This window comes from Mustela erminea, chromosome 14 (assembly GCF_009829155.1).
Source record: "Mustela erminea isolate mMusErm1 chromosome 14, mMusErm1.Pri, whole genome shotgun sequence".
Lineage (NCBI taxonomy): Eukaryota > Metazoa > Chordata > Mammalia > Carnivora > Mustelidae > Mustela > Mustela erminea.
Genome location: NC_045627.1, coordinates 84,993,341 through 85,007,188, shown reverse-complemented (window position 1 = coordinate 85,007,188; position 13,848 = coordinate 84,993,341). Strand labels below are relative to the sequence as shown.

The 13,848-nt window shown below is 58.3% G+C and overlaps 2 protein-coding genes across 3 annotated transcripts in view; both read left to right on the top strand.

Moving 5' to 3' along the window:
• The window catches only part of EEF1AKMT2 (EEF1A lysine methyltransferase 2), a 70,602-nt gene extending 63,652 nt beyond the window's left edge, over positions 1 to 6,950 (top strand). Inside the window, exon 7 of the transcript XR_004278540.1 lies at positions 6,678 to 6,950. The gene's annotated coding sequence lies outside the window, so the exon portion shown is untranslated. The remainder of the gene's footprint in view (positions 1 to 6,677) is intronic.
• Positions 6,843 to 13,848, top strand: part of FAM53B (family with sequence similarity 53 member B) — a 72,075-nt gene continuing 65,069 nt past the window's right edge. For both annotated transcript variants that reach the window (XM_032312300.1, XM_032312299.1), the window contains exon 1: positions 6,843 to 6,950. In XM_032312300.1, the coding sequence (XP_032168191.1) occupies positions 6,873 to 6,950 (78 nt within the window). In that variant the 5' untranslated portion in view covers positions 6,843 to 6,872. The remainder of the gene's footprint in view (positions 6,951 to 13,848) is intronic.

Genomic DNA, 13,848 nt, shown 5'->3' with positions numbered 1-13,848 from the left:
CAACAGGCAGAGCTGCTCGGGAGCAGGGCCAGCGCCAGAGCCCACGTTTCCGGAGCCTTGCTGGCTCTACCCGGACCACACTGCCTCTGGTTTGGGCTTTTCTACTTTGGATTTTGCTTTAAAAAAAATTTTTTTTTTCCTTTAACTCTTTACCTCTTTTGGTTTTTCCTCATGGTTTGATTAAATTCACTGTACTTGTAAATAGGTCCGACTGAAGAACAGGTCATGGTCGTCTTAGGCTAAGTGGCTTAACATTTCAGATTATCTTTGGGGCCCTTGCTGTGTCTCCCCATGCTCTGCTCTCCGCCCTTCTCTCCCACGCCCCGGTTTGGAGGCGCGGGCGGTGTCTGGCTCTGTGCTCCGTAAGTACTGGTTCTCTTCTCCTCCCTCCCTTGTCCTTCAATGTCCTTCCTTTTGAGTTTGCTCAGCAAGTTCTAGTCCACAGCATCTCGTCTCTCGTGGTGGCTGGTGGGTTGAAATGACACGAACCGTAGTGAGAAGTCCTGGAGTGCTCATGGGAAACTTGTCTGTTGGGTGTTTCTCATTGATAAACGGGCCCCTGACAAGTCATGCCTGCAGCTGGCTTTGGTTTCAAGAAGGGACACCGGCTGTCTCGTTCCCATGTTCAGATTTGTTTTGGCTCTGGGTCTCGACACTCTCATGTCCCTGAATAATGTCACCCTTCCCCTCCTCTCGAAATGCTATTTGCTTAAACCCCAGGAAATCCCTACAACACTGAGAGTGACTGTGTAAAGTCCCAGAGAACAGAGTCCTGATGTGGTTTAGTGGCTCATTTTACTGGTTTCTTTTTTCCCCCCAGGAAGAAAGTCTCATAAGGGGGCTTGCTCGATTTTGTTCGGCCAAGGGCGTGGGTGGGTTCCTTGCTAGGCAGTGATGTGACTGCCGGTCCTTCTCCAGATGTGGACCTTTGGTGGCCTTTGGTCACCTGAGGGACTAGGCCAGGGAAGGTATGTTCATCTCAGTTACAAAGAAAATGCCTCCAAGGGGACACCTCACTTTAGGGTGGGGAGTGAGGGTTGGGTTGAGCAGGTGGTTGGCCTCTTCTCCCCTGAGAGTCAGACGTGGGCACATGCCAGCTGTGAGGCTTTAGGTCATTTTGTTTCTTGTAGCCTAGTTTCCTCACCCCCGACCCTCTCCCCCGGCCCCCCCCGGCACGTGTAACTGGGATCCCCGAGTGAGCACGAAAACCAGCAACAGACTCAAACATCCAGCAGCCCCATCCTAGGAGTAAGGTGCTTGGTGGTCTCACAAGCCCGTTCCCTGCCCCCAGCAGCTCACGCTGCGGCTGAGAAGACATGACCATGTTAGCCACACACAGCTAATAGAGGCCTGCACTCTGCTTGGCACGGGGCACGCCGAGGACTTCATGCCTGCAGGGACCACCCTGCAGAGTCTTACCTCCTCAAGCTGCCACGTGAGGGGGCAGAACAAGAATCACGTCTTACAGATGACAGAGGGTGAGCTTAGAAGAATCATGTCGCTCCCCCAGGGTTCTGCCGCTCCTCTGGGACTGAGCTGGGTAGCCGTGTGGCTTCCGGACAGGGATCCACCGCTCTGCCCCTATTCTCCTGACTCCGCCGACAGACCCGGATGTCAGGTTCCTGCTGTGGCAGGCTCCGGGCAGAGACCAGAGGATGACTGAGGCAGGCCTATACCCAGACTCTGCAGGTGGACGGGAGGGCCCCCCATGGGTCCCCTAGGAACGGACTTGGACAGGAGGGCAGGGTGGCCGGAGGAGAGGCCGCTGGAGGCAGAGGCCTGGGGAGAGGTGGCAAATGGATGTGGATTCCAGCTGGTGTAGCAGGAAGCCAGCAAGACGCCCCAGGGGACTGGGGACACCCCAGTGTTCATGGGGAGCACTTCACCTTCCAGGTGGCACCTGGCCTGGCTGAATATCCATGCGGTTAGGATAGACGGCACTGACGCCCTCTTGCCTCCCCGCGCCCTTGCCAGCTGTGGGACCCTAGTGCTGTGTCTCAGCAGTAGGTTCCGGAAGGTCCGTGCTCGGCCTGGGATACCTCAGGATGAGCCGTGGGGACGAGGACTGCTACAAACCTCGTGTCTCTGCTTCCACATTTGGTCAGTTTAATTGAGAAATACTTGAAGGGTCATTACGATGAAATGCACAGATCCTGGAGTAGAAGAGTCAGGGGTCAAGACCCAGGTCTTGGAGTTCAGCAGATGTGGCCCAAGTCCTTGTGCTGTCCCTCACAGCCGGGTGACCTAGGGCCTGTGCCTCAGTTTGTCGTTCTGTAGAATGGAATAGCAACAGGCCCAGGCGCAGGGACTCCGTGGAGGCACTAAGCTGAGAATCCAGCACGGCTGCCGTGGCCCTTATTTTATTCATGCTCTGCGGAAAGGTGGACTCTGCATCACACTTAGTTCCGCAAATACAGACCAAGGAGATATTAGGCAAATGGTGAAAACAAAATGCAGTTTCTCCCTGGATTCTGTCTCTCCTGTGGAATCCCCTCAGATTGACAGGGTTTGGTGTTCCTTGCATCTGGGGTGTTACCGTATCGACTGAAGAGGCTGTTTGTCTCTGGTTTTCTGTGTGTTGAAGGTGGTGGAGGCACCGCTGTCTCACCTCACTGACCCTTTGGGAGGCTGGAAGGCCTGGGCACCTGGGCTGAGGGACATCACTGAACCGTCTCGCGGGAGCCCACACATTCCAGCCTCAGGTCCCTTTACTGAGCCTCCAGGGCCTTTTTCTGACACTAACTGGGTCTGGAAAAGGAAAGGCTCTGGTGAGGTTCCCGCATATTTTAATGTTCCTCCTTCAAACTCTCGGCACGTAGCTATAGAGTCTGCAAGCCAAAAGGTTTGGTTCCCTTTGTGGGACAGCTAGGAGCCTTGATTTCCGCCCCCCTGCACCCCCCCCCAGGATTCGGCTCCCCTGGCCACCCTTCTAGTGGTTCATCACTGGCAGAAGGCACGGCCCACTCAAAGGTGCACTTTACCACGTGTCCCTAAATTTGCTGTAGGTCCTGTTTCCATACAGCATTTGTCACACGAATGGTTAAAGTGAGGCCAGTCTAAAAATGCATGCGGCCTTTCTGAAGACCTTGTCAAAGGGGCTGCTTCCCTTTCATTTCCTTTGCTTCATGGGAGGGGGAGGGACAGTGCTGAGGCATGGCTGGCTCAAGCCCTCAGGAAAGTCACTGTCAGTCACCAGGCCAGAGGGGGGTCCGTGCCCAGAGGTGGCCTGCAGAAGGCCTTCATCATGCCACCTGTGGCTCTGGGCACCTTCTACCTGGGCCAGAGCCTTGCTCCCAGTTGTTCCTTCAAAGGTGGGGCCAGTCTCCCCTCACCCCCCGGCCCCCAGCCCAGCTTCACTCCCAGCTTTTCCCTGAGCCGTCCCTGGCCCCATTCTCAGACTCGACTCTAAGTCTCTGGATGGGCATTGGCATTCCTTAGTGAACTTGGCCAGGCCCGTGCCACGGATCAAAGGAATCCCAGGGAATTCCAGATTGTGCCAGGCTTTGCTGGTCTGCATTTGCCTCACAAGGTCTGAGAATGTGCCTGGATCATTTCAGATGTTGCTGTGATTTAGCTTCATTCCAAAACGTGTATTGGGCTCGTGCTGTGTTCAGGGCACTGTGCTGGGCATTGCAAAGGACCCCCCAGAATCACTCTTCCTCAACAGGCCGAAGTAGCCCAGCCCCTCGGGGAGCTGACTGTGGCCACGTGGTAAAGTCTGCACTCGGTCGGCATTGCGAGCTGTCGGTCCGGTTTGAATCTGTCTTCCCAGCTCCTTGTCCCCGTGCTGCCACCTGTCCACACACCCTCTGCTCCTGCCACTGCCTGAGTCCCATGCAGCATGTACAGGGCAGGGCCCCATGCTTTGCTCGCAGCCTTCCCTCCGCTCCTGTGCCTCTCCGGCATGTTGAAATCTTGCCTATTTTCTTTTTCACAGAAAAGGTGTTGTAGGTCCTGGGTGGGGTATTCAAGCAGCCTGCAAAAGCTGCCCAGTCTGTCTTCTACTCCAGAACGGCAGGCGCTTCCGTAAGGCGGCCGCACTTTCGGGACCACACTGTCCTCCTGCTGTACTCATCTCGCAGCGTGGCTTGGAGAGGGTTTTTTTCTGTCCTGTCAGAGTCGCCTTATTGCCAATGTGCCTGAAGTGGCGTGGTGTCCCTTTCCGTGGTTCCACCGTGTTTCATGGAAACAGCCCCCTGTTGATGGCATCTTGGTTGTCCCCACTCCTGGGCTCCTGTAGGTTGTGCTGTGTGTTGTGGGCCCTGTGCAGGGGTTCTCTTTACAACTCAGCTGCGGTGCCCCCTCGCCCTGCCTGCCTTCATCGGATTTGTGCCTGCGCCCTCAGAATTCCCCATGACCCCCAGGGACAGGGCTTGTGCTAGACCTCCTCTCTCTGTTTGGCACCTGCCGTGTTTGGTGACCGCCCGTTTCCAGGAGCTTACGGTGCCCTGGTATCCGCCCCTCGCGCTGCCGCCCCAGGCCCTGGGCTCTCGGAGGGGCGGAGCTGCGAGAGCGGGGCCGCCCACGCTGCTCCCTCCGTCCGGCTTTGTGTCTGGTGCCAATCGGCTGCATCCCGATGGCCTAACACGTTTCCATGGCGACGGACTCCCACAGTATCATTCTTACTGGCCACCTACTGTTTCACCAGAGGGATGGGCTATAAGATGGCCTGTTCCATCCTGGTGAAATTTAGCCTTAAAAAAATTTGATGAAATTTCTCTTTAAAATAAAAATCCAAGAGGACAGATAGATGCTTGGGCATCCGCTGCTGAGAACGGACGGGGACCTACAGTCTCCCCGATGAAAGTGGGGACAGTAGCTACTGTTTATCGAGCCCTTCCTCAAATGAGCTAGGGCTTCTCCCTGAGCACAGGGCTTGAGCTCTGTTTTCAGATGATATAGGAATCTTGTGAGGCAGGCACTGTGGTCCCCATGTTACGGAGAGAGAAACAGGCTCACAAAGTAACTAACTTGGTAAAAGTCCCTCAGACATTGCATTTCAAGAGCTGGGATTCCAACCCAGGTGTCTTTGACTCAGGACCTGAGCTTGTAACCACCAAGCCGTCCTGCCTTGTTAGGGAAGAAGGAAATGGGGGGTGGGGGTGGGAAGGGCAGGTCCCCCCTGGGCCTTGGACCAGTGGCCAGCTGCCCCAGAAGTGAATGAGGCTGCACCCAGAAAGAAGATGGCCGCCAGTGGGCCTTGCCTCCGCCCCTGAAGCGGCACAAAGGGTCCCTTTGAAGGGCGAGTCCATAGCACCCCCCTACCCTGCTCCCCAGCCAAGCGTCCAGGGGGCTGGCGGGCATTTCTGGCTTGGTTTTCTGGCCTGAGCTGGGAGGAGTGGTCTGACATTCTTTCCTTGAGCAGCTCACTCTCTGTCAGAATGTGTTGCTTCTAGACTGAGGTGGTGGTGAAACTCCTTTGTGACCTGGGAGCCTACAAGTGCCACCAAGTCTCTTCCTGAACAACCATCCTTGAAAAATGTATTGATTCCCGCCCCCCCGCCCCTTCCCTGCTCTTGCACTTTGGATGAACCTTGTTTTCGAAGAACAGTAGAAGGTAATTTTCCTGGGCTTGCCAGCTGGCCCATAATTGAGCAATTCCAATAACACCCACTGTAAAGTCTAATCGAAGTAAACAGGAAAATATGATTTACAATCTGGACGGCAAGTAAATACCAGGGTGCAATTAATTTTTACACAGAGCAGCAGATTCTGAAACATTTTCCTGCACGGAGCAGTTTGTTGCTAATTACAGATTAGGAGCTGCCCTTTTCTGGTATTTTTCGTTGTTATTTTTTACTTTGTGACGGTGATCTTCAGGTTCCTTGCATCCATGTGACTTTCTCTGAAGGTGTGACCACAGAGGGGTGGGCTGGGGAAATAGGATCCGAGAAAGTAACGTGTAGGGAGCGAGTTCTCTAGCCTGAGTAAGGCCCGGTTCTCAGCATTTGCTTGGGGGGTGACGCGGGAGGAGGCCCTGGTGGGCTGTGCAGAACGGCGCCACGAGGGGTCCTGTCACTGCTGGCAGCACTGGGTGGCGTGGGCAGGCCCTGTGAAGGCCGTGACTTGCTTCGGCTCAGTCTGCAGAAGGAGGCAACACCGGGGGCCTTGCAAATGTGTGTTTTGAAACGTGGCGCTTCCAACAGTGGGAAATATATGCCTTTAAATGGACCTCCCGCCCCCCGGCGACTCTTCCAGTAGCTCATAATTCGGTGTTCATAATTCGGTGGAGGACAGCAGCCACCTTGCTGCCTGAGGCCGCCTGAGGGCCACAGTTTTGACCGTGGGGTTGGAGCCAGTCTGACCCTCAGCCTCGGGCATATACCAAAGCTGTCTGTTAAGCCAGCCAGGTTTAAGATGCCATGTGACTTGAGTACACTCTGGGGACAGCCGATTGTGACCAACCCAGACCCTGAGCTAGGTCTTAAAGGTGCCATGCGGCTGAACAGAGACCCACTGCTGTACCCACTAGAGCGTGGGCTTTAGGGTTGCCCCAAGGCCAGCATGGGGGATCCTGAGAAGGGGATCCCGGCCTTTGTAGCCATATGCCTGTCCTTCAGCAGCGAGGCAGTTCCGTTTCCGAGCGGGGTCCCAGCATGGGGGTGTGCGGCCGGTTCTCTCGGGGACCCCGTCTTCCCATGTCCTGAATCCCTTGCCTTTTTTTGTTGTCTTCTCAGGGAGTTAAGTGCACGCAGCCATTTCCTGGAGGAGCCCTTCCCCAAGCGTGAGCAGCCGATCGGGAACTGCTCCTGCTGATGCCAGGCCACCTCAGCCCTGGGAGGTGCCCAGCAGGCCACCTGTGCCCAAGTCCGCCCAACTGAAGATGGCTCGTGGCCGCCCTGGGATGGAGCCCAGCGCCTGAGGTCCTTACCATGGTGATGATCCTAAGTAAAAGCCTCGACAACCAGGGAGCCGACGCCATAGCGTGCAGGACCTTGAACCCTGAGCTGGTAAGGACCTAGTGGGCCTCATTTCCCTGATGACCTCTTCTGAGGCCTGCTGTCCAGGTGGGGCTGTGGACTGCACGTGTGGGCTTAGCAGACTGAGTCCAGAGTGCCCAGGGCAGAACCCTGGGAGATGCGGCAGGTTGGGGCAGTGGGCCGGGGTGACCCAGAGCCCGGCGGCATGCTTGCAAGAAGTAGCTGGCGGAGGGCCCCTGACATGCGAGGTGGGAAGGCAGGCACCCTGGTGGAGAATACCAAGCGGGACTCTGCCGCCCTGCCGGGCTGAGACTGACATACCTTGTGGCCTCCGCCCTGTAAGGGGTGGCAGTTTCCCCGCAGGGAGGTGGTGCCCGAGTGGGGGTGAGATTAGGCCGCCCTTCAGAAGGCTGGTGCCGAGCGAGATCGGCTGCCTCAGGAAAGTCAAGGGTGGGAGCGAGAAAGAAGGGGCGGTCCAGCGGCCAAGGTGGTGGGCCTTGGCGACAGCTGCCCTCCACTGCCTTCTCCCAAAGTTGTCCTATGACCAAGTGGCCTGATGGGGTGGGCCAGAGAGGCGGACTGGCCTTCTCAGACTGAGAACAGGGTAGTCCCTTAACCTTCCAGACCTCATTCCTCAGAAGTGAGTGGGGCTGCTCCCCTGCCGGGGGGCAGGAAGGGTCCCACTCTGACAAAAATAAACCTGAGGAGGAGTTTTGCAGACAGCTAAGAGTCCAGGGCTCTGCCACATTGCCTGGCACCCTTCCTAGTGAGCCCCTCCTGAGAGCCCACCGTAGCCCCCTTGTGGGCTCCCTCCCCAAGCTCACAGCGGCAGTCAGGTGAGAGCAGACGGGCCAGGCTGGGTCTCCAACCCTTGTAGGAGGGCGGGAGAGCCATCGAGACCTGAGGCCTTTATGTACCACTGCGCATGTGAATTCTGTGCTCGCAGAATTCCACAAGCGGAGATGGGTCAGGTCTCTGCCCATCCTGGCTTCCTTTCCAGTTTGCCCTGAATATGTATCTGGAAATATATTTGATTCCCGCTCGCCATCCTCACTGCTGCCGCTCTGGTCCCACCTGCTGCCCTCTCTTGTCTGGGAATGTGGTGTAACGGTCTCCTGCTGTTGGCTGCTTGGTCTGTTCTCTACCAGCAGCCAGAGGGACCACAAGACAGGTGCATCTCTCCTCGGCTCCGGCCTTCTGCTGGCTTCCCATCTCCCACCTAGCAAGTGCCAAAGCCCTTACCAGGAGGCCCAAGGCCCATGTACTCTGGCTGTCTGTGACCACGCTGCTCTTTCTCTGCTCTCACCCTGCTCCCTTCACTCTGCTCAAGCCACACTCACTCAATGTGTCAAGCACGAGCCCGCCTCAGGGCCTTTGCACTTCTGTGGCCTGGACCGCTCCCCGCCAGCAGGACTCCTTCCCTCCCTCTTTCTTCTTTGCTCACTCAGCCTGAAATCGAGCTCTGCTCCAACCACCCTCTGCCCAGCACTTGCCTGCCCTTCCCCTTCTCTGTCTTCCTTCTCAGCGCCTGTCACTTTCTGACGTTTCGATCTTGTTTGTTGAATGACTGCTCTGAAATGCGAGCTGCATAAAGGCAAGGAATTTTGTTTCTTTTGCTTGTTGCTGAGTGCCCAGGGCCTGAAACTGGGGCCTGGGACAGGGTGGGTGCTCTGGGATGTTTGTAGAGGGAATGGACGCGGGTTCCTGCCGCCCAGCCCCTCACTGCTTTAGTTCCTCTCCGGCTGCTGCCCCGGTTCACAGCCAAGGGTACGGGAAGAGCCGCTCTGCTTTCTGCTGTGTGGGTGGGGGCGCGGGGCGGGGGGGTGCTTTCCTGCCGAGATCTGAAGAATACACTGGGAGGACTGTTGGCCAGAAGGGAACGACCTCTGGGGTGAGGGCCCTCCAGAGGTCCCAAGGGAGGGTCCCTGGCCGCTTCCAGCTGTGCTGCTGGCTTCAGCGGCTGCCCGCAGAACCTGGTCCCCTCACGGGGCCCGCCTGGCTGGGGCTCACCGTGCGGCTGGTCCTGGGGCACGTGGGCCCCAGTTCCGCTGAGCTCCATGGCCGGAGCGCCTGCCTGCCAACGCGGGGCCTCGCAGCCCTCGCCGGGGAAGGGAAACTCCTCTCCGAAGAGTCTAGGGAGGCCGACTTCCAGTCCGGCCATGCACAGGGAGCAGCCCAGAACAACCCCAGATCATCTCGGTCCAGTGCTGACGTCCGTGAGGCGGAAGGGAGGGTGAAGGCACGTTAGAATGCGCCCTCCCCTGCAGGCAAGGTTGGGGGGGAGCGGACGGGGCTTTGCTTCAGCTTCCTAAACTGGCAACGCCATCCTCGTGTAAATACCATCAAGATAACAACAGGAACATGGAAAAGCATTTCTCTTTGTTTTCTAATCAGCCTAAGAAGATAACAGAAAGGGGGGGCGGTGGGCTTCATATTAAAAAAGAAAATATGAGTCACAGGCCACTTTGGAATTAGGGAAGCAGGCCCCAGAGGCACCCAAGCGAGAGAGAGAAGGTCTCAAACTGTGGGTGAAAGTCACCTGGGGGCCACCCAGTGACCTTGGACACACTGGGCAAGGAAGCCTGTAGCCCCTCCCTCCTTGCCCTCCAAGGTCTCTTGTTCTTTGTCTAAAAACGAAATGCTGGTGACAAGTGACTGGTCATGTTCCCAAGAGAGATGTAGGAAAACAGAAAAAAGGACTGACAAGTGCCCAGCGTTTTGCCTTTCCCGGCACCTGGCCCTGGGGAGAGAGAGGGCTAAGGGCCCTGCCTGGCCCCAGCCTGGGCCTGGCTTACACAATGCACAGCAGTAAAGACTGCTCAGTTCCCTTTACCACCCCCCAACCCCCACGCCCCGCCCGCTCTGCTGGTCGCTTTCCTCTGCCGAGTGGGCTCTTCCTCCTAGTGTTCTAACATTAGCTGCTGCTGCTGGAAGGCAGCCCAGACGGTTGACCTCGGGAGCAGTGTTCCCCAGCCCCTTCCCACACGCCCACGCTCAGCCTGTGGCCTGTTCTCCCAGGCCAGAGTGACCGTCTTCCCTGACCGGGCCTGCCTCCTCTCCCTGGCCGGTGTCTCAGCTCTCTCTCAAGTCTGGAGTCTGTCTTGGAGGAGAGGGTGGGATGCGGCTGTAGGCGGCCTTGCTCTCCCCAGCCTTGAGGTATTTCCCACAGGAGGCGACACCGGGTTGGGGAGCCGGTGCTTCCCTTCGTTCTTGTCAGGTTAGGAGGCCCGGGCTCTGATCTGCCCAGTGGGGAGAGTCCGTGGCCATGTCAGGCCTCTCAACTGCCTGGGGCGGAGGGTCTTCATGTTCGCAGCGCCCCAGAGCTGACACTGGGCTCTCCGGCCCCAGCCTGCCTCACTGGTGGGCCCAGGCTGGCCTGAAGTCAGACCCCAGAGGTGCACAGATGTCTGGGACAGTCTGAAGCCTCTTGCCTGCACAGGCTGGGCCTTGGCCAACCCTGAAGTCCGGGGAGCCCAGGGAGCCCGGGCCGCTGCTCCATCCCTGTCAGCGAGTCTGAGAGCCTCTCTCTACAAGGCCGCTCATCCCTTCTCGGCTTCTCAAGTCCTGGTCAGGCTGGCCCTGTCTTCTGCTTTCCACTGCCATGGTCTTGCTGTGTTCCTTTTTGGAGGCTGGGGTGTTCTTGCTTGTTCCGCTCGAGGGCATGAGTAGGAGCCTGCCCGTGTCGCCTTGTGGTTCCCCTTAACAGTGTTGTGGGGAAATAGTGACTTGACGGCTTTGGTCAGGAATCTGCGAGCAAAGCTCTGAAGAAGCGCGACGAAGGCCAGAGAAGAGCTGCGCCGCGTTCTGTCCGAGCTAGCTCCTCATTAAGACTTCAGACTGGACTGTGGCTTTATCTAAGTCAGGCCTTCTTTCTTCAGCCAGACAGATGGCCCCTGAAGCCCCGGTGGGATGTCCAGCTTTTGCTCTCCCTGTGGAGGGTCTGATTCCAAAGCCTTCCCTTGTGCTCTGAGGACTCTCACAGAGGCCCGGCTGGGGCGGGCCGGAGAAGAGGTGCGTCGCGGCAGGAGAAGCGTCACGGGGAGCTGAGCTCCTTGTGCTCTTCCTGCCAGCCCCAGCCGAGGCTTGGGTGCCGACTCCAGTGCGTGCGGTGAGTGTCGTGGGAGTCCGAGGCTGGAGTCCCCACAGCCTGCTAGGCCTCGGGCCGGCCCGTCCTCCTGCAGTGATGCGGCGGGTGTGAAGTTTGGGAAGGCCGCTTGCAGACTGGTACAGACCAGCAGGGGTTTTGTCACAGTCTGGGCATACCGGGGATGAATTGGCTCGGGCCAGCCTGGAGCCCAGAGGGGACCTTGATGTTGGGCTCAGAGAAACCCGACAGCAGCCAGCGTATGCCTGCGCCTGACTTCTTGGGAAGCTGTTGGGAGAGCTGGCGAGGGGGGCCCCAGAAAGGTCAGGGACAGGGCAGCTCGGAGGGTTTTGGAAGCAGGTGCTCGAGGCAGGCTGGGGGACCCCCACTGGGTAAAGCAGCCCCCGCACTTCTTCAGTCCAGGCTCAGAGCCCCAGAGCAAAGAGGACCCGGTCGGCCACGCCAGCGTCCCGTGCCCGTCTCTCGTCAGCAGAGATGGAGGCGTCGTCCCGCCGAGAAGCTGTGTGGTGCGGAGGGAGGAGTCCCAGTGTAGGAGTCGGTGCTGAGGACAGAAGGAGGTCACCCACTTTCACGTGCTCCATGAGAGAGCGGGCAGGGAGCTCACTGAGAACAGGGGACGCGGAGGTGCTCCTTCACGTCGTGAGATCTGAGTGTGAGTGATTGCTGCCCTCTTACTCCCCAGCTGTCCGGCGGGTGCTCTCTCCCCTTCTCCACCGAGTTTTGACTTGGCATGAGCCCATCGATTTGGGGAGGTGGCAAGTTCTGCCCAGTGAAAGTCTGTTTCCATTGGCCCTGCATTTGCTGGGTGAGTGGCGGCAGGAGCTAGATAAGCGTGGGCAGACAGGTGGCCATCGCTGTCGGTCACCAGATAGTCACGTGGTGCCTAGTCTGTGCTGGGACAAGATGGCAGCCTTAAGAAGCTTCATTCTCAGGGGCAGAGAGTAAGCACAGAAGCAAAAGAACGGACGCTGGCGGTGCGGACACTAAGAGGAGAGTGTGGGTGGGGAGGGTGCCCTTTGGCTGGGATGGTCAGGGAAGGTGGCCTGGTGAGGAGCCGGTCATGGAGAGACCTGAGGTGGCAGCACTGCACATGTCTCCTGTGCCCAGGCTCGGCTCTCACGGGCTGGGTGGCTGTGGGGGGAGGGGTAGCCGGGTTCTGTTCTGGTGGCTGTGGGACGTCACGGGAGCAGAAGAGCAACTTCAGCTGGCCTCTGGGTTCTGGGTGGAGAATGGAGGTGGGCCCAGGACACAGGCCCCGGGACCAGCTAGAAGGCTGGTTCGGTCTCCCCGTGGAGGGTGGTGGCTCGGAGCAGGGCTTCGGGGGACAGTGAGAAGCACTCCCATTTCAAGTGTGAGTCCTCCAGCCTGGGAAATGAACGGTCTGCAACCAACAGGGCCTGATCCTTGCTGAGGGAATGAATGCATGAGCCAGGAGAGCCTGGGAGTCCCTGTGGCTCGGCCCGGTGCTCCCCTCTATAGGCCCAGACCCCAGCCTCTCTGGTGCCCACCGCAGTCCCTGGGAGGGCCCGGATCTGGAGGGCCCCACCTTGCCCCTCTGTCTGGAGCACACTGGCTTTGTGGAAGGACAGGTCAGCGGGCTGGTTCCCTGGCTCACTTCCTATTGTCTGTAAACCCCAAGCCCTCCTCGGTGGGCCTGCGTGCCAATGCTGCAGACAGCCGGCTCCGGGATCCTTGCTGTCTTCTGCTTTCCCCGGCCCGATCTGGGTTTGGGTTTCTGTGGGCCACTGGCCTTGGCTCGCTTGGCCACCTGCCCCCTCAACCCAAGTGTGGGCTGGGGACTCTGGTTCTTCAGCGGGTATTTGCTTGGCGCCAAGGTGTTCTCGCAGTGAGAGTTGTCTCCCTTGGCTGCCAAGGACCCTGGCCTTGGCAGAGCCCGACTCATGACTCTGCACCATCCCCCTGGAAGCAGAGCCTGCCTGGCGTCCACGGGCTGTGTGCTTGGTTGTTTGGGGCTCTGTGGTGTGGAGGTAGGCTCTCAAGTCATTGTCACCCATTCTCCATTCGGTGGCTTGGCTGTGGGCTTTCTGTGCGGATCCCGCTGCATCAACCACGTCAGTTGGGAGGGAGGCAGACGCAGCCGTCTTTCACTTTTTCCAAATAATTCCCCGGATGACTGTGAATGGGATGGTTCAGTCCAGGAGGACAGCCTGTCTTGAAAACACAACGAGTATTTGAAGCTGAGGAGGGCACCAGAGCAGGCCCGCCCCGGCGCCTTGTTGCTTATAGGCGTCTTCTGGTCCTTGAGAGGAAGCCAGGGCTGACCTCTCGCACCCCAGCACCCTGGCCTGGGCCGTCTCCTCTCTGGTCCCACACTCCCTGTAGTGTAATGGTTTGTGGGACTGTGTCCTCCGTGAACTGTGAGCTTCCTGAGGGCCCAGGCAGGCCTCCTTCACCTCTGTGTCCCAGGCTGGGCAGGAAGGACCCTTAGCAACGAGGCTGGTGAGCACATGGCTGACCAAGAGCAAAGGTCTCTGAGTCAGGGAGCCGGGGACGGGCACTCGCCACCCTTTTATCTGGGAGGGCCGGGCGTTCCTGGTCACCTCCGCCCTTCTCTTTCCAGGCCCCAGAGCTCCAGGGCCTGGGTTCCCGCCCACTCTCAGACAGGACGCCTGCGCGTCCCTGGTGTTTGGGGCTCCTCTCAGAAGTCGGAGTTCTCTTGGACAGGCTGACTCCTCTGGGACAGAGAGCTGCTTCCCCCGTCATGGGCTCAAGCCGTGGTGCAGCCCGCATGTGAATAATCACCAGTACTTAGGAGTGGGCGAAGGAAGGAAGGAGGGAATGGGTCTTAGGAACAGAAAGGCA